This window comes from Moschus berezovskii, chromosome 3 (assembly GCF_049115385.1).
Source record: "Moschus berezovskii isolate FMDL1 chromosome 3, NW_MosBer_1.0, whole genome shotgun sequence".
Taxonomy (NCBI): domain Eukaryota; kingdom Metazoa; phylum Chordata; class Mammalia; order Artiodactyla; family Moschidae; genus Moschus; species Moschus berezovskii.
In genome coordinates, this window is record NC_142462.1 from 38,022,796 (window position 1) to 38,050,491 (window position 27,696).

General features: G+C 41.2%; 1 protein-coding gene across 2 annotated transcripts in view; it reads right to left on the minus strand.

The window, feature by feature from the left end:
* The window catches only part of RAPGEF5 (Rap guanine nucleotide exchange factor 5), a 244,339-nt gene that overhangs the window by 123,902 nt on the left and 92,741 nt on the right, over window positions 1-27,696 (minus strand). For both annotated transcript variants that reach the window (XM_055420567.2, XM_055420566.2), the window contains exon 7: window positions 20,851-20,899. In XM_055420567.2, the coding sequence (XP_055276542.1) occupies window positions 20,851-20,899 (49 nt within the window). The remainder of the gene's footprint in view (window positions 1-20,850; window positions 20,900-27,696) is intronic.

A 27,696-nucleotide genomic window follows, 5' to 3' on the forward strand; every position in this document is an offset into this window, starting at 1 on the left:
GTTACATGTTTGTTAACAGAGAATTAGAAACACAAATACTTTAAAGGCATGTCACAAACCTAACTTAGTAACTGATCACAACATGGGTAATGAAGAGACACTCAAAGTGCTACTGGACTCAACCTCGGCACCCTGACAATGAAGAAAACAGTGTGGTCCCTTACCACACACAACATTACTTTATTGGAAATACTGAAAAAAATATGATTCTAAGAATGCATTTTTAGCTAGTGGCTCACGTATACCATTTGAGGCAAAAAAAAAAAAAAAACACCTTATTTATCATGGCCTTCTGAGGATTTACCACCCCATGAAGTCTCATGGATGACACCTAAAAGAGAAGGCCTTACGGATGCTTTAATGTGAAGATCAATGTCTACAACCACGTATGGGGCACTTTCTCTCTCCACGCCTCCTCAGAGTGTGGCTCATCTGGCAGAACAAGGAGGAAGCAGTTGCTTGGATTTTGAGCCGAATTCTTTTATCTGATCAGAATAAGAATCTGCTGGAGGAAATTTTCCTCTGCAAATATTGATTCTGGACGGTTCCCTCCCATGGCACAAAGATACAGGAACGACAGCTTCTGGGACCAAGGGAGGCTCAAAGCCTTGCTCTCTGCCAACACAAACCATTCCCCTTATCTCTCAAAACACAGAGCCCAAGAGCCAGAAAAGGCCTTTGAAAATAACTTACCGGAGGCTAATTATTTTACAATATTATATTGGTTGGTTTTGCCGTACATTGACATGAATTCACCCCGGGTGTACATGAGCTCCCCTTCCCGAACCCTCCTCCCACCTCCCTCCTCCCTTTATCCTCCCTCTGGGTCATCCCCGCACACCAGCCAATAAAAAATAATTAATGAAGATAAAATAAATAAATAAAATTAAAGTAACCACTCTTCCAGAATCTCTCATTAGAGATTAGTTTTGCCCCATTCTGAATTTTATATAAATGGAATTATATAATAAAAAAAAATAACTTACCACAAAAATCATAGTACAAGACCTGAAGCATACACTTCAAATGGTAAACAGAGAGCCCACAAGAGAACTAAGAATATATGTGGATTAATTAGCATTAACTCACATAAGAGTACTGGGTTTAATTGTATCTCTTTGTAAGTTCAGTTCAGTTCAGTTCAGTCGCTCAGTCGTGTCTGACTCTTTGCGACCCCATGAACCGCAGCACGCCAGGCCTCCCTGTCCATCACCAACTCCTGGAGTTCACCCAAACTCATGTCCTTTGAGTCAGTGATGCCATCCAACCATCTCATCCTCTGTCGTCCCCTTCTCCTTCTGCCCTCAATCTTTCCCAGTATCAGGGTCTTTTCAAATGAGTCAGCTCTTCACATCAGGTGGCCAAAGTATTGGGGTTTCAGCTTCAACATCAGTCCTTCCAATGAACACTCAGGACTGATCTCCTTTAGGATGGACTGGTTGGATCTCCTAGAAGTCCAAGGGACTCTCAAGAGTCTTTTCCAGCACCACAGTCCAAAAGCATCAATTCTTCGGCGATCAGCTTTCTTTATGCTTTCACATATGGAAAAACCATAGCCTTGACTAGTTGGACCTTTGTTGACAAGGTAATGTCTCTGCTTTTTAATATGCTGTCTAGGTTGGTCATAACTTTCCTTCCAGGGAGTAAGCGTCTTTCAATTTCATGGCTGCAGTCACCATGTGCAGTGATTCTGGAGCCCAAAATAATAAAGCCAACCCTTGTTTCCACTATTTCCCCATCTATTTGCCATGAAGTGATGGGACTGGATGCCATGATCTTAATTTCCTGAATGTTGAGCTTTAAGTCAATTTTATCTCTCTCCTCTTTCACTTTCATCAAGAGGCTCTTTAGTTTTTCTTCACTTTCTGCCATAAGGGTGGTGTCATCTGCATATCTGAAGTGAGCCAAGAGCAATTCAAGAGGGGTTACTGGTGACAGCCTCTGAGGATGCCAGGGTTCTCCTGACTGTCACCGTCTCTCCCCATGACTTAACTGGGATGGTTGCTAAGAAAACTCTCCTAATAACTCTGTTAAAACTGTTATTTAAACACAAAGGGGACTGATGCTCTTTCAGAATGACATTTACTTAATTCCTGATCAATGTTGTAAAAGTCAAAGCCAAACCAACAGGTCATTAAATTCAATGACTGTAATGTACTAAGTGACTATAGTTGAGAGAGCTCTTTAAAAATCAACCAGACTATGTTTTTTTTAATTTACAAATCAACCAAAAATCATATTACAGACAGAAATTTACTGTTTCAATGTGAGAAATCAGCAAATAGAGTTAAGAAAAGTAATTCATTGAGTACTTTGCCAAGAATTAAAGTTTTGGCAAAAATGTCACCATTCACCTGTGCAGTACTTTTACAGAGGGAAAGCTCTTTCATAAAGGGTCTCATCTGATGTTCGTAAAACCTACAAAGTTGGGCAGGTAAAAACATTCTCATTTGATACAATCCTCCTGTATAAAATGTTGCATCTGTGGCAGTTCAAGTCACCCTCAGTCAAGGATAGAGCAGTAACAGCTGGTCAAACTGCAAATCCATTCATGTGGATCCCGACCAGGACTTCTTTCCATTTCTTTTTTAATGAAATAGAACAGAATACAGTGGAAAGAACAGGAAAAGAATTAAAAGTCAAAATGTACTGCAACTAGTAAAGTTAAGTATTTCTCGCACACCTGGAATTAGATGTGTGCCTGGTCAGGCTCCTCCGTGTGTGCTGCGGGCTGTGGACATAAACATGTTAGGAAAACACAGAAGGTATTCCCAGCCACGGGAGGCAGAACCCCGTTTCTCATTATCCAAATAACCAGCTATGTTTTTGGTGCCGTTTCCTGGAGAAAGGTCGTAGTATTTATCTTAGGAGCCCCCTCAACAAGACTCTATCCACACCCAACAAGGAGAGCAGCCCTGTGAGAAGGCATGGAAATGAGCTACCAGCAAGACATGCTGACAGCATATTCATTTAGTCACCCAGTCCTGTCCAACTCTTTGCGAACCCATGAGCTGTCACCTGCTAGGCTCCTCTGTCCATGGGATGTCCCAGATAACAATACTGGAGTGGGCTGCCATTCCCTTCTCCAGGGGATCTTCTCGACCCAGGGATTGAACCAAGGTCTCCCGGATTGCAGGCAGATTGTTTACTATCTGAGCCAGCAGTGAAGGCCATGTTATCAACATATATCCACAAGTGCTCCCAAATGCTCAGATCTTTTCTAATCTTTAAAAAGTAAGGGGAAAAGCAGTTACAAGCCTTACCGCATCACTATATGTGTTTTTAGTAGGGAAATTTGAAAAAAATAGTGGTCAGCATTCACCACTGGGTCATGTCATGTAGTATTTTTAATATTCTTTTAACTCTTTGAAGTTTTATGTATTCTATTTTCGTTTTATTGAATAATAATTGGCATACATCACTGTATAAGTTTAATATGTACAGAAGTGATTACTACAGTCAGTTCAACTAACATCCATCTTCTCTTACAGACATAATGATAAAAAAAGAAAAAAGGGAAAAAATTTCACTGTGATGGATATTCCTAGGATTTACTCTCTGTGTCCCATAGAGCAGTGCCAGCTAAAGTCGCTGTGCTGCACATTATACCCCAGGTACTCATTTGTCTTATAACAGGAAGTTTGTCTCTTCTGACCACCCTCCTCCATCGCCCCCTTCCCCCGCTCTGTGCCTCTGGAAACCACAGATCTTCTCTCTTTTCCTATGAGTTTGGTTTTTCTATATCCATTCATCCCTCACTGGACACTTAGGCTGCTTCCGTGTCGTGGCTGATGTAAATAATGCTGCTATGAAATGGGAGTGCAGATACCTTTTCAAGTTAGTGTTTTCACTTCTTTTGGATATATCCACAGAGGTGGAATTGCTGGATCACCCAATAGTTCTATTTTCAACTTTTTTTGAGGAGTCTCCATACTGTTTCCATAGTAGCTGCACCAATTTACAATCCCACCATGCCACAGTATTATAATCTGATCCCTCCAGTGCCATTCAACCTTTTCTTTGAAAGCTGACCAACAACCACTCTCTCTGGTCCAATCTATTCAGCCTGTCAGCTGAACTTGAGACTGTTTAAAACTCTCTTTTCTGGGTCCTTATCAGGTTGAAACCCTCTAAAAAAATACAAGTTTCCTGCAGGCTCTCTTTCCTCTCTCCTCAGTGATATTATCTGTTCCTACGGTTTCAACTTTCCCCATTATGCGGGTTATTCCCAAATCTGTGTCTCCATCTCTGCCCTCTTCCCTGAGTGCCAGGCCCACATCTCCGGTTACTTGCTGAGGATGCTCATTTCACAGACCATCACATGTCTGCTCCGTACAAGCTGCTACGGCATGTGGCGCACATTACCTCTGCCCTCAAGAAAGAGCATCAATTTAATACAATGGGAGGACGGGGAGGCCTGAAATTGCACGCAGCACACACAGTATGTCTCACAGGCCTCTCCCTCCTCCTGGGGTCTGCACTTTAGTTCGGATCACCACCAGGAGCCTTCATGTTCTTTCTCCTCAGCCCTCATATCCATCTCTCAGTAGATCCTGCCACTTCTACCTCTGAAACGCTTCTGTCCCTCTTGCTCCCTGCCACTGTCAGAGATCATGGCCACGCCACCGCTCAGGTTTCTGCCACTACTGCACAGCCTCCGAGCCAGCCCCTCCCTCCATCCACTCTCCACTCAACTGCTCCACTTCCAGATTGCCAGCCTGGTCCTGTCACGCTGCCATCCCGGAAGACTCCTGCCTCGTGCCACTTACAGAACACAACAGTACACAAGGAGCTCAGTACTAATGTTTCACTTTTACCAACATCTGACTACTGGTGTGCTGATAAGTGGGAATTCACAGCACTCGGATAACATAATAAATCTACGGTGCGGAGGCTTAAACCAGAGGCAGGTGAAAACCTTGCCATTTCCTTCATCAGATACTCCACACTCCGCACAATTGCCTGGAGACAGCTCAAGCCACCGAGAGATGGACTCTGGCTGTTTCCCTGTCTCGTGACTGATGGTGATTTATCCCTGCCCCCAGGCAGAGAGGATTCCATTTCAACTCTTTTGCCTTTGCCTTGTAGTGGACTCGACCCTCTCTTTCCTCCACTTCTTAACAGGTTTTTACCTATTAGGTGTTTTCTTTGGAGTCACATTTAATACATTAATGTCCAGCCAGTGGAAAAGTTACTCAACAGAGAAAAATGGTAATGTCACCAGAGCAAAGTGTATCCTTTAATTAGAGAATAAATATTTTCTCCATTGGTGAGAGTAATAAAGAATTCATCAGTACCTGAGCACAGCAGCCTGTTCGGTTGTCCTTCTTGTGAAGAAATGTACTAAAAATAAACAAGTTTCCTTTTAATGCAAAGATGGATTAAATACAATCCAACTGAAATAAAACCTCAATGAAAAACAGTTGAGTTAAACTTAGCAACATTTTTCTCCACCATTTTTCTTGGAAGATAGAAGGGCTTTCATTTTTAAACACTTTGCAAGAATTGTGTTCTGGTGACAGGACAGGTTCAGGCTAATCCTGTGACAAAAGATTTGAGCAGCAATGATGCTCAGACACCTTAAGACGTTCATTCATTTTAAAAGACCCCACTACTCTGTATAGTTTCACCCAAGAATTATAACGTTTTTAAATATTTATCTCAGGGAGTAAAACAAAATGATATCTGGGACTTCCCTGGTGGTCCAGAGGTTAAGACTCCGCACTTTCACTGCAGGCAGCACGGGTTTGATTCCCGGTTGGGGAACTAAGTTCCCATGTGCTGCAAGGTGCAGTCAAAAACAAGAGAAAAAGAGAGAAAATTATTTCTAAGCCTAACTACATTCCAGCTTCATGCTTTATGCTATCTAATTCTCTCCTACCTCCAGAAGTCTCAGAGGCAAATGCCTTTAGCTCCATTTCACAGAATAAGAAAACAAATGTCTGGGAGCCATTACTTCACAGTAAGGGTAAGCCAGAACTGAACCTAAGTCTCTTAAATTGCTTTTCACAGCTATGAAATTTTGCCTCAAGGACTGTAAACCAGAAAACATAACAGGTCAGATCTACCTAGAGAGTCTTGTTAACTAAGGTTTTATAGTAGGCAAGGAGTCTACATTCCAAAAATAATGTTTATTTACATTAAAATACTTCTCACATGATGCTATTTTTCTGTTGTCATTGTTCCTGAATTGTCAGGAGTTATACTGCTGAATCTTCCCTTGACATTACAGTGAAATTCTAAAACAGGCAGAGGAACCATCAAGAATCCCCGCAAAGTCCTTGTGTTTGTAAATATTGATACAAGCAAAGACACAAAATGGGTCAATCACTCAGTCACTGTGGGGTTGGGAGGGAGCAGACAGGCCAAGAGGAGGCTCGGAAATATCTGAACACTTTCCTTAACCTTCAATGAACTCTATCCCATTGAATTTTTTTAAATGTCCTTTTATTACACATATGGGAGAAAATATGGCATCACTTCTATACTATTTCTAGTTTATGACCTTTGTCAAGTCACATCAACTCACCAATCTTAAACTTCATTATCTGCAGAAGGGGATGATCAGAACCACAACCCCACAGGGTAGGTGTGTAGAAAAAAGGATGGAAGTCAAGTGCTTAATCAAGGGTAATTAAGCTACAAAGCATGTAACGTGCTTTTTTCTTTTCCATTTTCATCTCCGGATGGAATCGTCTCCCTAATCAGACCCTCATACAGCCTGATGAGGTAGAGCAGAAGATAAGGAACATAAAGATGAAGCCAATCATATTTGTATCGTGACACCCAAAGAATTTTGCAGCAAGACAACAGGCTTGAAAGGGCAAACACAGTAAAGAATGTCACTCTCCTTTGCACACCAAGAACCCACTCTAAAAGTCTTAGATTGCAGAGCTTGCTCTCCTGGGATGGCTAAGCCACAGGTCTGTCCCCCACAAGGAGACAGCCAGGAAGTAATGGGTGAGGAAAGGTCAAGCCCATCCCTGTGTTGCTACAAGTGGATCATGGGCTGGGGCGGCAGAAGGAGGAAGCAGAAACAGGTCAGAGCAGTGGGCCTGGGCTCCCTGGTGGGCTTGGCTCTGAGGCTGGGGTGGGTGGATGACTGAGGGACACTGAGGATGGGAGTGCTGGTGAGCACACCTACACGGTGGGAGACGGCCTTGAACCCTACCCCAGCCCCACTCGGGGCCAGCACACTCACAGGGGATCATCTGTGAGCACCGTAAGGCTTGGAGCAGACAAGCGGTAGGGCTTACTTTTCTGAACTGCTCTTCCTTCCCTGACTGGGAAGTCTGAAAGGACTCAGAAGTACCTCCGTGGCCTGGAAAGAGGGGCCAGCAGTGGAATTGCCCTCATGCAGGTGCTGGCTGGAGCCTGTAGCAGGGAAGAGGCACTATGGGGTCAGAGGCCTAAGGAAGGTCCAGACACCAAGCCAGCTGCCATAGGCCCCTAACTGCCACTGCAGATACCACAGCAAGCAAATCCCCCCTGCAGATCCACCAAGCCTATAGCACTGGCAGGGGCACTGCTTCAGAGACCAGAGGAGCCCACGCCTCCACAGGACCCTCTCATGCCAGAAACTAAGTGGCCCAAGAAGGGAGATTTAAACTAGACTCAGGCAGGACCAACATCCTGAACAGATCGCTTACCACAAAGAAAGTTTGAATCAGAAACAGGTAAAATCTAGAAGCTCACTGGCAGTAGCTAAGATCATGCAGCACAGTTGTTGAAAATGAAGAAGAGAGCATTTCCCGTCTACATTTCACCACAGTGAATAATTCTGACAACCTGTTGCCATTTTTGAGTATTAGGATAAGTGCTTAATGGTTCGTAAACTAAAATAATCTCATAAGATCACGAGATAAGAAAACCTAGCCAAGATACATGTGGAAAGAAAAAAGTTTTGATATAGCAGTAGCACTGGCTGATAGCCAGACTACCTTCCACATCCATGCTGAAGACATGAGCCAGCCATCTTTCCTTCAAATAAAAGTATATGTATTTTGATTTTTCATATACAATTGATAGAAACTACAGGCTATTTTATTCGTCTGTCTTTCTTCTTGAAATATGAAGGTAATGAAAAACTGCACTAAAGCAGGCCCCAGGAAAATTCCCTTGGAAGGACCTGGACCACTCACAGAAATGTAATCTTTTGATGAAACTGTCCACTTGATTACAAGATTAACCCTGAAATAAGTTGACTTAAGTAGGCCTAATGTTACTAGCAAAATGAAGCAGCTTCAATAACTTGGATTCGGGTACAAACGATAAGCCTGAATTCCACACCAGTAATTAGTTTCAGGGATGACTCTGAGATGACTGAAGGGTCCAAGGTGTCCAGTGACCAAGCCTGCAGCCTAGGTGCTGCTCTAACACCACGAGAGCAGAGGATGAAATCTGCTCCTCCCCTGACCAGACAAGGTGGACAGACATTCCCTAGGGCCAGCAGCCTGCTGGGACAACACCCTTACCCTCCTCCACTGTAGCAAGAGAGGTTTCCTGCCAGGGCCTATGGATGACCTCTGCTGCTGCTGCTAAGTCACTTCAGTCGTGTCTGTCTCTCTGCGACCCCAGAGACGGCAGCCCACCAGGCTCCTCCGTCCCTGGGATTCTCCAGGCAAGAACACTGGAGTGGGTTGCCATTTCCTTCTCCAATGCATGAAAGTGAAAAGTGAAAGTGAAGTCGCTTCAGTCGTGTCCGACTCTTAGCGACCCCATGGACTGCAGCCTACCCGGCTCCTCTGTCCACGGGATTTTCCAGGCAAGAGTACTGGAGAGGGTCGCCAGTGCCTTCTCCATAGATGACCTCTAATCCCTGCTAATTCCCCCCACCTGAAGGTGGAAATTTGTTTTACTACTATTTGATAAATTTGTTTTTGCTCTATAAGGCCTCCCTCAGGCAGAAGAAAAGAATCTTTACCTCGCTCTACCTTCAGAACTAGGATATGGAAATGGGCCTTTTAAACATATGAAAACAAAACTAAAAATCAAAACGAAGAAAATAGAAACAGCAGAACCAAGATGGCAGTTGTATCTGTCATGGTCTTCAATTTCAGCTAGACTGGAAGAAAAATGGGCACCATTTCTAAAAGCTTCCATCTGTTTCTAATGGTATAAAGATAACCTCAATCTCAAATTTCTCACAGTCCTTTTTCTACCAGAAAACAATAATACGATAAGATATAAACTTTCTCCATTAATTTTAATAGGCCTTAAAGCAAATGCTTTGTTTCTATTCTGTATCTGCATTTTCAACACAGAGAAGTTAGCCCCCTTTTGGCAAAAGGAGAACCAGACAATCCCTTTAGTCCTGTCAACTTGGGGTCCTGCCCACAATTTATCAGGATATGGCGGTGGATCATGTGCACTCACTTAAAGCCAAGGTTAAATTCACTTCCTCTTTAAACTAGCGGCCCCTCCCTCCCTCACCCAAAGGTCTTCCTGGTAAGTTTAGTATAGAAACTTCAGTAGGAATATTTGCTTATTCCTGAGTCTGCCCACTAAATAAAGCTTGGTAGTACTTCTCCTCATTTACAAAGGCTTTACTGCCAATGCCATGAGAGCTTTTAATTCTGTTACCATTCACATGACAAAATTTCCACTCAGGTCAAGAAACATTGTAAAGTTGGGCAGTTGTCCAACTAAACTTGAGGAACTTTAGAAAATAAAAATTTTATTTAGTTAAGTAGGAATTCTGATGCAACCATTCAGAAGGAAACCTAAAATTATTAAAAAAAACAAACACCTATCCATCTGTTTCCTCATCTCCAACAAAAAAGACATGTCAAAATGTATTGCTGAAGTTGTAAATATAAGCCTTCACTGTCTCCAAAATTGGTATCATCAATCTCATTCCAAAAACGGATATTACTGCAGTATTAAAATGCAATATTTTTTATAACTACCTGAAAATTGCAAGTGGCTAGAACCACAATTTGTCTAGCCACTTACAAAGACAATGTCTGATTAAGAAATTGTCAAATGTTAAGCATTTATGTGTCACATTAAGTAGAACAGTATGTGACATAAATTTCACTTTTATCATAACTTGCTCACTTTTTCTAGTATAATTCAGTTGAATCAAATTGTGTACTTTGCATTACATACTATGGCACATTATTTAACTTATATTTACACATACTGTGCCCATGTCATTTTCAGTTTTACTGAGAACAGCTCCATTTTCATGGCTGTTTATACAATTAGACTTTTAATGTGACGAATGATGGACAATAGCTGGGTCATGTGGCCAAGACAAAGATTTCCCTCGAGTGTGCTTACTTGTCAATACAAATGATAGCAGAAAATGTTCCCTGAAAAAGGTGGGGGAGGAGCCCGTCTGTAGATCTTCACTAAGGAAAAGGTCAAAAAATGAAAAAATGTTTGGAAAAGATACTATGTTATCAGCAGTTATTATTCTTACATTCTGTCTAAACAGACAGCAACTAATACCACCTAATACTTGGCACTGGGGGCATGACCTGCAGACTCAGCATGGCCCTCCAGCATCAACCAAGCCCAGCCTCTTCCTTTTATTAAAAAAAAAAAAAAAAAAAGAACCTGAGCCTGAGGGGAGCCAGTGACTTGCCAGAGTGAACACAGCCCAGATTTTCTGACTACATGCCCAAGACTGCCAGATTTTGTTCACCAGACCACAGAATTTCATAACTTTGTAAAAACAGCATACAACAAGGATTCCTCTACTTAAGGAATATTTCAGTTCATAAGACACCATTTTAGCCATTAATATACCTTCCTATTTAATTAACCCATCATCTTGATCTTGTAATATTTCCTTAACTATTCTAATATTTTAAAACACCTACCAACTGCTTTTATCTTGTAGCTTGGGTGTATACAGAGAAGTAATCATAGCATTTTTAACTGTAAAAATGGATCACAGGTCATACTCCCCACCCCCTTACCCATGCACCTCCACCCCTTCCACGTAAAACTTCATTCAAGCACACAGAATTAGTCAGATACAGGGTTTTAAGTGGATGCTCGTCCTTCTGGGGCACTTGGTAATTAGCATACTAGCCTTCCGGGCTGGCCTCCAGACTCAGGGTGGCATATATCATATGTTCTTCTGGGAAGCAGCTCCCAAACCCCAGAAGACCAAGAACAAAGGAGCTGGCAGGCTCTAGAGAAGCCACCCCATCAACAGTGTATTAAAGACACCCATTAGTTGCCTCAATCAGCTAATTAACTCAACAAATGCAAAACCTAAATCATTAAAGAAAGTGGTTCTGATTGCATTACTGGGCTCTAATTTGGTGTCGCTAACCCAGCAGGGTGGGAACAGGGCTGCTCCACAGAAAACAAAAAAACGTCCACACTGGAGAGCCTGCATGAGATGGGACTGAATTTTTTATGAAAGTTGAGTCCTACCAGGAAGTTTCACTGGTGAAAAAAGGGTACCAGGGAGACCTCTGTGTTTATGCTTTGAAATTTAAATCAATTTAAATATAAATTGCTATCCTTTTTAGTCATTATGAGAAAGAAATAAAATGTGGGTTTCAGATCTCTGGTGTGCAAATGGTCATTAACTTTCATTTGACCTTGTGTGTAGAACGAATATTGAATTTATGCACAGGGTACACTCATTACACTCATCTAGTTTGCTCAAAGAAAACACGTTCCCAGGAGCTGCAGTGCTGGCAGCCAGTTTTCCATGCTCAAACAGAAAACTGTGGAGTCTCCGTTTTATGTCTCTGTCCCACCTTCCACCCAACTCTCTGCTCCAGACCGCAGGAAACTGTTTCCCAAGGTTTGGCCACGTTTATAAGACACAGGCAATAACAGGTAAGAATCTGAATGGCGTAAAATCATTGTCCTGGACCACATGAGACCAAAGAGCATCAGTGCTCAGTTCTCCCTTCCGGTATCTGGTTCCCTAAACAAGAACAAGCTCCCGCGTTTAGAGTGATAAATACCTTTGTCTACTGAGCCTTATAAACTTTACCTTCCTTGGCTGAAGAGTTCCTGCAGTGCATTTTTAAAACAAAGGCATCTAAACCTTGCACTCTCGCGTACACTCTGCTGGGGCTATTACCATTCTTCACCTCCTCCATTTACTCTCTTAGTGGACACGACCATGTAGAAGGAGGAAAAAGAAAATCATCCTGCCTTTCTTTCTAATTTCCTAAATTCTAAGTAACCCTCAGGGTTAAAAAGAGCCCAACTTCCATGCTGGTTGCTCTCAGATACCTTGCTATTCAGGAGAAAATAGGGCAAAGGGCTATTTTCTTTTATGGTATGTCACTGAATGGTTATTTATCATTCTGACTTAATAGCTCTAATTACAAAAGACAGTGTCATGGGATTCTTTTTTTAAAGGCAATTTTCTTCGTATCCCAGTGGGAGAGTTAGAAAAAATTTACAAAGCATCTGCCTCATGCATTTTCAATTGTTCCTGGGTTTTATTGATGCTATTATTTTCTTGATAGGAAGATTTTTACATTTTCAAGTAAGTTTTAACTTTGCATTGCATTGACAATGACTGTTTGAAGACTCTTATTACGGTCCCATGCCATTAAATAAAAAAGAAAGATACAACTTGTCAACCACTGAATTGATCACTGTTTCGTAAGAAAATGCACTGGTGGAGACGGGATGTGAATGTACAAAATCCGTCAGCTGGCAGAAGGGCTTCTGGAAATGTTAGAACAAGGAGTTATTATAGCACCGAGAAGGGGGAGATTTTTCCAAACTTCAACAATCAGCATGGTGTTAGGCAAAGCGCTCTCTTCTCAGGAAAACATCCTAGATCCTCAATCAATCAGGAAGACCAGAATGTTGTGTTGATTATTTTGGGGGAAAACACATGCTGCTTCTTTCCTCTTGGATGACAAATGCTAAATAGCACATTTGTTAGTGGGGCTAACAAGACAATTGGTGTGGGTCTGTGCTGACCACGAACGCGAGCCGCGGCCCTGCCAGCTCAGCATCCAGGAGGCGGCAAAGGAGAAGAGGCCACAACACAAACCACGTGGAGACGTCAGTTCCGAGAGGAGAAGGCGCACCCTGTGAGGACAGGTTGGGGAAGACTTTACATTCTTAAGGGGTTGAAAATATCACTAAACATAAAACATGATATCTCAACTGCTTAAAATACAGCCAATAGACCTCTGTCGTTATAAACTAGTATTTTCTAGCTTGAACATTCATTATTAGAGCACTCAGAGATTAGATGGAAAAAACTATTCAAGACAGGATTACTACAGCTTTTATTAATACTTTCAAAAGCATTTAAATTTTTTCAATAGCAAGTTAATCACAGGAAACCAGAAAGGGGTTTGAGATAGCAATAATTGTACCAGCACGTTAAGTCTGTCTTTGTTGGTCCTTAATTTTATTATTACCATCCACTCTAAAATCCCATTTTACTGTGCATTCTCCTTTATGAGCAATGTGTTCATGAGAGAATAAAGTCAAACACTGTGCTACATTAAAATAAAAAGTAAAAAGTCAGAGGACCATAAAAGTAGAAGCAATTCTATTGGCTTAATGGTTATTTTTCTTTTTCTAAATGTGCAGAAGGGAGAAATCTTTCTCTACTGTTGAAAATAATCAGTCCATCTATTTCATTTCTCATGACAAAGAGATGGGGATGTCTTCTCTATGGGAAGCTTCTGCCCTGAAGGAGAACATGTCCCTTCAATTGTGTCAGACCTCAAACCTCTCTGCAGAGCTTCCTGTCAACACTGACTCCCTGCCAATCTAACAAAGGGTCTTAAAACTGCTTAAGTTCTTATAACGAGTTATTGGTGACTGTTACCAGCAGTAGATCTTCAAAGCTAGGAATTTATCCAGATAATAAAAGGCCCTCAACTTGTCTGATGGGTTCACCCAGATTACCAGATCCCGCAGTCACTTGTTGAATGTTTTACAAACATGCAGTTCAGTGTACAGCAAATAGTAATAACCAGGCTGGAGAAATCACATACCCATTCAAATGCCTATTTAAGCTTGAGCATAGGAATCAAAGATGATTGAACAAACAAGAGGATTTCTGAGGCTAGGAGAAACAATTTAATATGAATGTAAAACTCAGGCTTCCTTCTTATCCTTTCTGGCCTATTAAAAATAATGTTTCTAAAAGCTAAAACTAAACACAGTAGGTAAAGCCATTTTATACAATTTTATGTTATATATAAAACATTTAACGTCCCAAAGAAATAAAAAAAATCTTGGTACAAAAATAACACGCTAACCTGAATCCCTGGCTAATTTATTTGAAAAAGAGGGGGAAAATTGCTGCTATTCACTGCTTGAAAAATATGTTTTCACTCGATTCTTTTCCATTTCCAGAAACAAAAGTAGAAAATGTGAATGCCTTTCTATAAACCAAATCTTTACTCCCCATAACAACAAGGGAGGGGACACAGCGTAGCTAGGAAAACTAGAGACTGGATGTTGGAAAGCTTGGGTTTGCATTGGCTGCAGCCTTCTTAACCTGTGTACTCTCAGGCACGACATTTCCCTCTAAATCCTCTGAATCACGAGATTCAGACAAAACAAGTAATTCCTCCTTTGGTGAGCACATCCCCAGTAGCCATCCCTCTTCTGCTGGTTTTCTCTGGGGAGCCACACCTGCCCCAGCCTCAGTTCGTGTGACTTAACCTCTGTACCTTGCCCTCCATCCAAGCTTCCACTGCTCCAGAGATGGGCATTCCATCCTTCCAGCAAAGTCCCCACTGAGACTTCTGTGGGCCTTACTAGGAAAGAGGTTCTCTCCTGCTGAGACTGATTAGCTCCACAGATACCATGAGCCGATAAAGTCCCCTTGTGGTTTTCAGTTTATTTTTCTCTCACTTGTCCCTAAGAGTCCTGAATAAAACATTCCCAAGGTTGTGACTCCATTAAGGATAATGAAAGAAATTAATGAAAATACTCACTATTATAATTAAATACTGGAACTGGAAGGAATCACAAAGGTTCCTACATTCTATACCCACCCCCTCATGATACAGTACAAATAGGAATCCCTTTACCAAAGTCACAAAGACATTTAATGGTACAAACAGAGTCTAGAACCTCTTCTGTGTTTTCCAAACATTAATATCCTCGATACTTAGTTTTAAAACATTTAACTAGGTATGGACTAGGAGAGAGAGTGAAATATAAAAACTGCCAAAGAGGTTTACGAATATGAGATTTCTGGCTTTCCAGAAATAAAAGCCCACCATGGCACAAATATCATCTAATCTAAAGATACTGAGAGCTAAACATGCTTTGGTTGTGGATTCCCTTGAAATGGGGAAGAAAATGTCTCCTAAGACTCTGTCTAACAATTAGCAGTAGAATTAGCAATTCAACAAAAAAGAAACAAGTGCAAGGATATCTGAGTGAAGCCTTAAAATGCCATTCATATTCAGTAAGGTCAGCATTTAGAGGAGGAAACTGTGGCACATCCTAATGACTTCTTAGAAAATTACAACAAAATAGATTTTTTACAAAGCTAGATCCTTGAATCATCTATATAATCTATCAATTGACAATTACTTTTATTTCTGTTTGTACCGGAGAGCTGAAAGCAAAAACTCTTTCTTTATACTAATTCTTGTTTTAACAACCCTTCACAGAGAGACATAAATCTGGCATGACCACCTGAGCCCTAATTAACAGTTCTACTTCAAGACAGATATTAAGGTAATCAATTCCTTTTGTCAAGCCCCAGATGTGCCAACTATTATTTCAATACTTTTTTTAATTAGAAGTATACCAGTTTCTTTTTATTCTACCTTAAAAAAAATAAAAAGTTTTTTTTTTTTAATGAGCATACAGAAAGCACCATTCTGCAGCTAAAATTCTGTTTAATTAAGGCTGTGTTTAATAGTTCTTCATTTTATCACCTCCTAACTACATAGGAGGTGATAAAGAAGGCAATGGCAAGCCACTCCAGTACTCCTGCCTAGAAAATCCCATGGATGGAGGAGCCTGGTAGGCTGCAGTCCGTGGGGTCACTAAGGGTTGGACACGACTTCACTTTCACTTGCACACACTGGAGAAGGAAATGGCAGCCCGCTCCAGTGTTCTTGCCTGGAGAATCCCAGGGACGGGGGAGCCTGGTGGGCTTCCGTCTATGGGGTCACACAGAGTCGGACACGACTGAAGTGACTTAGCAGCAGCAGCAACTACATAGTAATATATTATCTTTTTTCAGACAGTCATTGACTTACTCACGTTTATTTATCTATGAAATAAACATTGTGATTTTAAAATAGCAGGGAGCCGTATTTGTCCTTGCTCACCACTGTACCGTCGATGCCCTAGAGTAGGTGCTCAGTTAGAATCTGATTAGGAATAAAAGCAATACTTATAAGTTAGGTTCTCATACTTTGCAGCTATTATTTTTTCATCTACTCTCATTGCCAAATCAAGCAGCAACGAATCAGGTGGGTATCTTCTGAAGTCCATACTAGGATTCTTTGAATATTGCAATATCATCTTGTTGGTTATTTTTGCTCCTAGACTGTTTCCCAAATTTGCTGTGGTTTGGGGAATGTGGCATAGAAAAGTCTGTTTTTCTCTAAAAATGATCTTCTTTGCTTACCCTATTATTCTAGTCAGAAAACTTATTATTTAATTTTGTCAGGGACAATGTAAGAATGCCAACTATCCTTTTTATTATTCAATTTATATATCACAGGACCCTAGCTAATGAAATAGCATGAGGGGAAAAAAGGGGAGTTACTTGGGTTGGTAAGATAAGAGATAAAATAGTCATAATTGATAGACACTATATTTGCCTATAAAGAAAACCCAAGGTAATTTTAAAATTAGCTATTAGAATTCATTTAAGTTCAACACTTTTGACAGGCACATAAACAAGAGTTCTTATACAGGAAAAATAAACAATTAGAAAAGATAACAGTTGTGGATCAACAAACTTTTACAAGTATATATGGAGAGGGAAAAGACCCAGAATAGCCAGAACAATGTTGAAGGAGAAAAAGCTGGAAGACTGACAGTACCCTCCCCACACTTACTGTAAAGTTACAGTAATCCAAACGGTGTGGTACTGGCGAAAGCACTGGCAAGTAGGTCAATGGAAGAGAACAGAGAACCCAGACATCAACCCACACAGATATAGTTAAATGACCTTTGGCAAAGGAGAGAAGGTAATAAAATGGAAAAGGGATAGTGTTTTCAACAAATGCTGCTGGAACAACTAGACATACACACACACAGATAAAAGAACCTAAATGCAGACCTAACACTCTTCATAAAAATGAACTCAAAATGGATCACAGACTTAAATGTAACCCAAAACTATAAAATTTCTAGGATGTAACAGAAGAAAACCTAGACGATCTTGTGTGTGATATGACTTTTTAGCTATAACGCCAAAGGCAGGATCCAAAAGAGAAGAAAGATAAGTTTGACTTTATTAAAATTAAAAATCTCTGCTCCTTCAAAGACAATATGAACAGAATGAGAATACAAGCCAGAGATGGAGAAAACACCTGCAAAATATATCCGAAAAAGGACAATCATCAAAATATATCCGAAAAAGGACAATCATCAAAATATATCTGAAAAGGACAATCATCAAAAATACATACAGAACTCCTAAGACTCAACAAGAAAACAAGCAAGCTGACTGAAAAACGGACCAAAGACTTTAACAGACACCTCATCAAAGAAGATAAAAAGATAACAAGTAAGCACATGACAAGATATTCCAGATCACATGCCATCAGGAAAACGCAAACTAAAACAACCAAACAACAAATGCTGGAGAAGATACAGAGCAACAGGAACTCGTGTTCACTGCTGGTGGGAACGCAAAGAGGACACCCACTCGGGAAGGTAGTTACCAGAAGCAGCTTCTTATAAAACTCCACATACTCTTAGCACACGATCCAGAAGTCACACTCTGCTACTCACCCAAAGTAGCTGAAAACTATGTGTCCATGTACGTGTTTGTGTATATGAAAACTAAATACAAACACACACACAGACGTTCACAGAAGGTTCATTTATAACACCTATAACTGCCAAAACCTGGAAGCAACCAAGATGTCCTTTAGCAGGTGAACAGATACATAAACTGTGGTACATCCAGACAACGGAATATTATTCTGAGCTAGGAAGAAATGAGTTATCAAGTCATTAGAAGAAGACATGGATGAACTTTAAATGCCTATTACTGACTGAACAAAGCCAATCTGAAAAGACTATCTACTCTATGATTCCAACTATGTGACGTTCTGGAAAAGGCAAAACCATGGGGACAATAACATAAGTGACTGCCAGGAAATGGGGGCAGGAGGCATAAACAGGTGGAGCAGAAGGGCGGTGAATGATCCTGTGTGATACTACAGTGATCCGTTCCGTTCCGTCGCTCAGTCGTGTCCGACTCTATGCGACCCCGTGGACTGTAGCCTACCAGGCTTCTCCGTCCATGGGATTCTCCAGGCAAGAATACTGGAGTGGGTTACCATTTCCTTCTCCAGGGGATCTTCCCGACCCAGGGATCGAACCCGGGTCTCCCACATTGGAGGCAGAAGCTTTAACCTCTGAGCCACCACTATAATGATAAACACATGTTATTAGACATTAGTCCACACCCACAAAACGGACAGTACCAACGGTGAGCCTTAAACTATGCACAGTGGGTGACAATGATGTGTCAACACAGGCTACTGCTTATAACAAATAGACCCCTCTGAGGTGATGGCAGTAAGGGAGCAGGGCATGTGGGGACACAGGGTATATGGGAACTGTGTACTTTCTGCTCAATTTTTCTGTGAATTGAAACTACTCTAGAAGGTAAAGTTTATTTTATGAAAAAGTGTCATAAAAGACAAAGACAGAAACCTTCACTTAAAAAAAAAAAAAAAAACGCTAAAAATACCAGTAGCCCAAAAAATAACAGTAACCAAAGGCACCAAAGAATACATTAAGCAAAAAGAATGTACAAAGCTTTAAGGAGACATTTTTAAGACAGTACTGAAGATATGAAAAAAGTGGAATGAAATCCTAGATTCAGAATGGAAATGCTTATCTCCAAAGTGCCAAATTTATCTAATGACCTATAAATTCAATACAGTTTCAAATTACCAACAGGGGTTTTCATGCAACTTGACAAAATAAAACTATGAATTTATGTCCCCATCCCTGATATATTTGTGTTCCACTCTGTCCTTGAGAAGTCGCCAATGTTGTCTTGACATTCCAAGCTCCACAGATGAAATAAGTCAGGAAACTAGAGATGTTAACCTCTTGGCATAACAGTCAACTTCACGCCAGTCTTTGAGTCTGCACAGTCCACCGTGTGTGGGTCTTGCTTACTCTTCCTCCTTTCTCTTCACCTCCAGCAAGTTCAAACTTCTTAGCCTGACGTCTGAAATCTACCTCTTTCTGCCTCGTTCACTGTGCTCCAGCCACTTTCACCTCCTTGCTGTTCTCCACACACATTTTGCGGACCTCTGTCTGATGCTCTTGCCTGGACGTCCACAGGGCTCATCCCTCCGTGACTTCAGGTCTTTGCTCAAGAGGCCTGCCCAGCCCACACTGTGTAAATTAGCAACCACCTCCTCTCCAGCCCCATCTCTATTTACTTGCTCTGTTTTGCTCCAGCAATGACAGAGTATATGTATTTTATTATTTTCCCAACTTTTTCTAAAACTTAAAAAATAAATCTATCCTCCAAGGCACTATCATCCCAACTCATACAGACTGTAAATTTTGTCTCCTCATGGGTGTAGGAAACTACATCAGCTCTGGCACAATTTATTTCTAAGATTCCCCTCCTACAACCTGTATACTGGTGTCTCTTCTCCCTCCTGGCCTCCACCTATACAAATATCCACGATCTAATGTCATTCCCACTGCCTGGGCTCTGCGGATCCAGATCGCTGTGCCTCGCATTTCTTCTCCACCACATTTATAGTATCCAGTCTCTGCATCCTCTACAACAGCCAAATCAACAAAGACATAGTACAAACACAACAAGGTGCGTTTGATCTCAAAAGTCACCGAGAGAAAAGCAAAGTTTTCATTTTAACTAGAAAAAGGAAGATGCAAAATGTATGCCTTCTGTTCGGAAGACATCTCTGTTCCAGGCATTTCTTCAAACCTTGGCAACTCTCTGATTTTGTCATAGTGCTTTCACCCGCAAAGTCTTACCCTAGTTTAACGTTCTCCACGAAGCACCTCCCCTCTGTTTGCCATTCCATTCAGCACCGACCTCCTCTGAACAGCGAGGGTCCTCCTGCTACTCTTCTTTTCAAAGCAACTGTTCTCTACCTCACTGAGCGTCTGTTTCATACTGAATTTCAGCAAAACATGGCTTTCTCTCCTCAAGATGTAGCTGAGAGCTCCCTTTTCCTTTCCACTTATTACATGCACAGATTGCTTCCTAAGGTATTAAGAATCGGATCCATACCATCAGTTCCTATGAAACACGCTTGCTATGAAATGTTATTAGACAATTCAATTATTTTTTTAAGAAGCCACTTTGAGATGAGAAATATAAAACAGAGACCACCATTACATTATCTGTTTTCCTCTGTCATTATGACAAGTAATGCAAAGTGGTTTTCTTTCTTTTGCTGGGTACCTAGACCCATGCTTGCAGTGGGCTGCAAACACATTTTTAATTTTGAATTTCATTTTTTCTTGACGCATGAAATAAAGCCAGGCAGTGAAATTTGAAAGAACTGTATATATGCCTGTGCTATTTTGACAGCAGAATAAATAGTTTTTAAAACAAATGGAGATATGCTTTCTGGACCAAATCTTCCCAGGATGTATTCAACTGCTCACAACCACATGACATGTGAAATATTCCCAAAGAATCAGAATCTTCCTCCAGCCCCATGGAAGACTACTCACCAGACTTCCTTGCTTTCAAAGCAATAACAGCTGCTAGCTCTCTCTGCACCTAAGAAAATATTAGGGGGAAAACATCAAATTAGAGTAAGAAAAACATAGGTTTGTCTTTAGATCTGCAAACAAAGATAAGAGCTGTTGAGATAAAAGTTTGCTGACATATTTTTGTTTGTTTTTAATAATATGGAAAAACTTCTGCATAGGCATTTTAGGCGGAAAACCTCAAAGAATCTAACTGACTTTCTTTAAAAAGAAATTATAAACAGTTGCCAGAATGTACACATTGGAAAACATTGTTACTTATGATGCTTTGATGGGCAGTACCTCAAAAACATAACTGTGTAACATTCAGAAATAATGCAAATACATTATTAAAACAGGCACAATACTGTAGCAAAGATAGTAAATATTTTTTCTCTCTCAAAGATTCTAGTTTATACAGAAATTCTGGAAAAACTGAGGTAGGTGGCCCTAGTTTAATTGGACTTCTGTCTGAATGCAATGAACGATCACTTGAGGCTGACAGGTTTAATAGCAACCATTTCAGATATCATGCTGCATAAAAGCAAAAGCTATCCACACACAGGGTAGGTGAAATGGGAACAGGCAGGAGGGACTTTAACATCCTAAGTGCCTTAAACCTCACTTACTGTCCAGATTTTTGCTTATTCACTCATTCTCTCTCTCTTCCCTGAACATATATGCTTAAATCCTTTCTCAAAAAGGAACATAAAACAGAGACCAAGAAAGATAGCCACAGTCACTTGCAAAGATAATGTGGGAAAAAGAAAGATAACACAAGGATAATATCTGGGAAACCTTTGGAGGTTTGAAGGGGTGGTGGTAGTGAGTTTGGAAGGGTCCTGCAGCTCAATGTGTTATACAAGTGACATTTTAAAGGCAGAGCGTGAAAGTTCAAGGTTAAAGATTTGCTATGGAAATTAATCTAATTTACACTGAAGGTAAAAGCAGCTCAGTGAGACACTGGGACTCTGCCTGGGATCCATACCACAATGATCAAGGTATCGTCATCCCTGAAGAAAGCATCCGGCTCCCCCAGACTACTTTACTGCCGTGCTTTCCCTGGCTGGCCAGTATGAATGCCAGTCTAAAGGGTATATATACTCTTGATTTAACTGATTCTTTGCTTCCTTAGGACTTCCTCAGGAAAATTATACTGTAATGAGAAGATAATCAGTCCCTCTCTAATGGTGGGGGTTTGAAATTCAAAAACACTCATGGGGGAATGGATAAAGAAGACGTGGTACATATATACAATGGGATATCACTGAGTCATTAAAAAGAATGAAATAATGCCATCCGCAGCAACACAGATGGACCCAGAGACTGTCACACTGAGTGAAGCGAGTCAGACAGAGGAGAAACATCATATGACACCCCTTATATTTGGAATCAAAAAGAAACGATACAAATGAACTTGCAAAACAGAAAGAGACTCACAGACTCAGAGAACAGCTGATGGCTGCTGAGAGAAGGACACGGAGAAGGGACAGTTAGGGAATTTGGGACTGACATGTACACACTGCTGTACTGATAATGGATAACAAACAGAAGACCTATTGCATAGCACATGGAACTCCGCTCAATGTTATGTGGCATCCTGGGTGGGAGGGGAGTTTGGCGGCGAAGGGATACATGTATATGTATGGCTGACTCGCTTCACTATTCACTGGAAACAACATTATTGGTCAATCAGCTGTGTGTGTGTGTGTGTGTGTGTGTGTGCGCGCGCACACACACATGCACACTCAGCCACTCCTAGTCCAATGCAAAATTAAAAGTTTCAGAAAAATAAACAAAAATGCTCACAGATATAAAAATTTAGTTGAAGAACTTATGCAGAAAAAGAGAGTTGGGAGAGATAAAAGTGATGATTAATCAAAGGAAAGCCTTTACAAAACACTTGCATGTGTAGTAATAAAAAAGCAAAAAAACAAAACACAAATTAGTGCCTGTTTTATATACTTGAAATCATGTGTAAGGTTTATCGTAGTAACAGCCTCTCTCTTCAGAATTCTCCCCTCTTACAGGGGAGAATATATGGAGGTGGACAAAGATACAGATTAGAAAGGCTCCTCCCTGGGACCCTGTCAATGGCTTCCTAATGTTATGGGCACCCAGGGAAGACTTCTCTCGGCTCAGACATAGGAAGACAGCGGAGACAGGAAAAGATGCTGAAGGTGGCTCACTTAAAACTGTCTTCTCCACTCTCCTCCTTCAGTTTTCCATACCTGATACTCTCTTCATGGGAGCTTCAGTTATTCCTTCCCGATTTAGAAATAAGACTCAAAACAAAGTAGCTCAGAAAAGGAAAATGTTGCATTCCCAACACTATATAAAACATCTCTGCAAAGATTGGGTGGAGAAAGAAAGGGAGTAAAAGGATGAGCAAGAAACCCATAGAGTATTTTTTGGGAAGTCAAGAAGACAAAAAAAAGGGATAGTGAGAAAGACAAGAACTTCACACTTAAAAATGAACCTAAGCTTTTTCTTTTTTTCCATAAAATAAATGAGAATACTCTACTGTACCACACCACATCCCCTGAACATCCGCAGTCAGGGAGGACGTACAAAATGTTACATGCAGTGGTGTATAGAACAGTTTCCATATTTCTGCCCCAGAGGGAAAACATTTTTGAGCAAAACCCCAAGGATAGGTTATTCTTCCTCCAAAATACAAAGGGGGAAGCAGTGAGCAAGCAAATCACAAACTGGGTGAGACTCCGTTAGAGTTTCCTATAGATGGTTGGATGGCATCAGTGACTCAGTGGGCATGAGTGTGGGTAAACTCAGGGACACAGTGAAGGACGGGGAAGCCTGGCGTGCTGCAGTCTATGGGCTTGCAAAGAGTCAGACACAACTCAGTGACAGAACAACAACAACACAGTATCCTCCGAGCACTTTTTTTTTTTTTTTTAGACACACCAGCAATCATTATTTCATTATTTTCAATTGTGACTAATGCCTGTCTTCTGGGCAGAAGCTCCACTGAGGCAACCATCTTTTCAGCACCATGACTCAGGGCCATCAACATGCTTGCACTGACCCACAGGAGGTGGATGAAGAGGCGACTTTAAGGGAACAGAGACAGAACCCAGGGGAGGGGGAAAAAAAAAGGCTGCCTGAGGGAGGACAAGGAAAATCCAAAGAGAAGGCACTCCCCCTAAGAAGGGACTTGTAGCAGAAATCTTCAGAACAAATTAGAACTCCAAGCCTCCTTTAGCAAATACTTGTTAGGTTTATTCTGAAAACTTAAACTTTTAACAACTGCAGAAACAGAAACTAGACTTTTCTTTGTAAGCACTAATAAGGGAATTGTTGGCACTGAAAAAGGAACATGAGACCCCAGCAACGCTCAAGTTTCCAGATGTCTGGAACCCTGGCCCACATTTCGATAACAACTTTCTGGGAACCCTGAGCAAAAACCAGCCAGCTAAGATGCTCCTGAATTCCTAACACTCAGGAACTGATGAAGATAATAAATACGTGGCGACTCTCTCTGTGTCTATCCACACATAGCCTTTTTCCTAATAAACATTTAATCTGTTTCACTTAAAGAAGAAGCAAGTACAGTAAACATGCGCTGTTTTAAACCATCAACTTGGGGGAGGAGTTTGTTACACTGAAAAGTCTTTTATAGACAATTATTTCCCTACTTGATCTACTTATGCTGTTCCTTAATGTAAGCTTCTCTCATCATGACACAAACGGAAACTCTTCTTAGATCAGTATCAAAAAATATATACATATAAATGTATATTTAAAAATGGCCAAGAGCCGTGCTCTGATATTCACCACTGTTTTTATTTAATGAGGATGCTAAACCACTGCCTAGAAAATTAGAAGAAATGTGCTGCTGTCAATCTGACAGGAAGCACATTCTTACAGTGGTCTATCACAAGCCTTTGTTGTTGTTCAGTTGCTCAGTCGTGTCCGACTCTGTGACCCCATGGACTGCAGCACGCCAGGCTTCCCTTTCCTTCATCATCTCCCGGAGCTTGCTCAAACTCATGTCCATTGAATTGGTGATTGAACATTTTATGTAGTTCAGAAATGCACCCTGCCTATGTCACACCCTCAGTGAAGTCTTATAATAAGAAATCAGACACACTAATATTTCTGTAATGAAATGTATGACTATTCATACCAAATGGGATAAAGACAGACTAGGAGAAGTCTCAGGATTTTCTACTAAATATATTCAGTTTAGGTTAGATTTTGGCACCAGGTGGCACAGTGGTAAAGAATCCACCTGCAGGAGACGCCGGAGATGCGAGTTCAATCCCTTGGTCAAGAAGATCTCCTGGAGTAAGAAATGGCACCCCTTTCAGTTTTCTTGTCTGGGAAATTCCACGGACAGAGGAGCCTGGCAGGCTGCAGACCATGGGGTCACAAAAGAGTTGGACATCACTGAGCAACTAAGCACACGCACAAGTTATGAAAACCTTTTGTTTTTTAGGACTTTTATATCTCAGATTTGTGAATAATGGACCATACACCTCTACTAATTTTAAGCTGAAGGTTTGTCTCCATCTTTTTCTCATGTTGCTGCTGCTGCTGCTAAGTCACTTCAGTCGTATCTGACTCTGTGTGACCCCATAGACGGCAGCCCACCAGGCTCCCCCGTTCCTGGGATTCTCCAGGCAAGAACACTGGAGTGGGTTGCCATTTCCTTCTCCGATGTGTGAAAGTGAAAAGTGAAAGTGAAGTCGCTCAGTCGTGTCTGACTCGTAGCCTCTTGTCAAACAGCTATGTAGTCACTATATTCTGTCTAAGAAATGCTTTCTTTTAAATAGCTTGGCTTTTCATCCATCTTGAACCTTACTGCACGTGAGAATCACTTGGGAAGCTTTAAAAAAGCAATTGAAACTTGGGCCCCAACTAAATCAGAATCTCTGGGGGAGAAGTCCAGCCATCAGTATTGATTGCTGCTGTTGTTCCCAAGTTTCCTAAGCGATTCTACACTGTATTCAGGGTTGAGAAGCACTGTTCTATTTAATAAGATATCTTCACTTCTCCAAGACTCAACCTTTTAATCTTGAAATCATTTCAACTGACAATCAATTTTTACTTTTTATTTTATTCTCCTCTAATTTAAATCATTTGTAAAGGAACATGGTCTTTACTGTGTTTTAGATATTAAATTTTGATATAATCCAATCAAATGGGAAGATTCCGTTACAACATCAGCGGTTTGACAGACCCAAGCACAAGGAATATTGCAAGGGAGCTTTTAAAGAAGCTTAAACTTTAAAACATAGTTTACTCAATATAAAAAGAACCCTATAACTCAAAACACATCTGCAGCTTAGGGTATATTAGCTCTTGTGAATATCTAAATAGAGGATAATTAAGGGACTGATAAAACACATATCAAAATTTTTCTTTCTCCTCTGGGTACCCATCAGCAATTTTAAAATGTTTTAAAATGTTGAAGCATTTTGGCTTTCGATCTTTAATAACCAGCAGCTGCTGCTGCTGCTAGGTCACTTCAGTCGTGTCCGACTCTGTGCGACCCCATAGATGGCAGTCCACTAAGCTCCCCCATCCCTGGGATTCTCCAGGCAAGAACACTGGAGTGGGTTGCCATTTCCTTCTCCAAAGCATGAAAGTGAAAAGTGAAAGTGAAGTTGCTCAGTCGTGTCCGACTCTTAGCGATCCCATGGACTGTAACCCACCAGGCTCCTCCGACCATGGGATTTTCCAGGCAAGAGTACTGGAGTGGGATGCCATTGCCTTCTCCAATAACCAGCAGGGCTACTCACAAAATAGCCCTGAAATTCAACAAGAATCAGGGTTAGTCTCAGTTCCAGCATTTTGTCTGTTTTTCTCTGGCTTTATAAGGCTTTCAGACTCAAAATACAAATGCAATGAGTCTTATATCAGCATAAGATTCAAGAGGCAACAGAAAGTGTCAAATACAAGCCCCGAGTGCCAGAGATAATGGCCGTGAAGAGGTCAACTGAGAAGATGTGGTGGCCTTCCTGGAGAAAGAGGCCCCTGAAAACCAGGCATGAAGCTGGAGAAAGCCAATGAAGGTCACTGTGGGAGACAGACCAAAGTGACAAAAGTCTTAGCTAACCAAAGGGCCATCCTTACAAACTAATTTTACAGAAAATCATGAATTCACAAATTTGCTAAAGGTTTTTAGTAAATCTATTAATCTTCAGTTCAGTTCAGTCGCTCAGTCGTGTCCGACTCTCCGCGACCCCATGAATCACGGCACGCCAGGCCTCCCTGTACATCACCAACTCCCGGAGTTCACTCAAACTCATGTCCACAGAGTCGGTGATGCCATCCAGCCATCTCATTCTCCGTCGTCCCCTTCTCCTCCCGCCCCCAACCCTTCCCAGCATTAGAGACTTTTCCAGTGAATCAACTCGTCGCATGAGGTGGCCAAAGTATTGGAGTTTCAGCTTTAGCATCAGTCCCTCCAATGAACATCCAGGATTGATCTCCTTTAGAATGGACTGGTTGGATCTCCTTGCAGTATAAGGGACTCTCAAGAGTCTTCTCCAACACCACAGTTCAAAAGCATCGATTCTTCAGCGATCAGCTTTCTTCACAGTCCAACTCTCACATCCATACATGACCACGGGAAAAACCATTGCCTTGACTAGACGGACCTTGGTTGGCAAAGTAATGTCTCTGCTTTTTAATATACTATCAAGGTTGGTCATAACTTTCCTTCCAAGGAGCAAGCGTCTTTTAATTTCATGGCTGCAATCAGCATCTGCAGTGATTTTGGAGCCCAAAAAAACAAAGTCTGACACTGTTTCCACTGTTTTTCCATCTATTTCCCATGAAGTGATGGGACCAGATGCCATG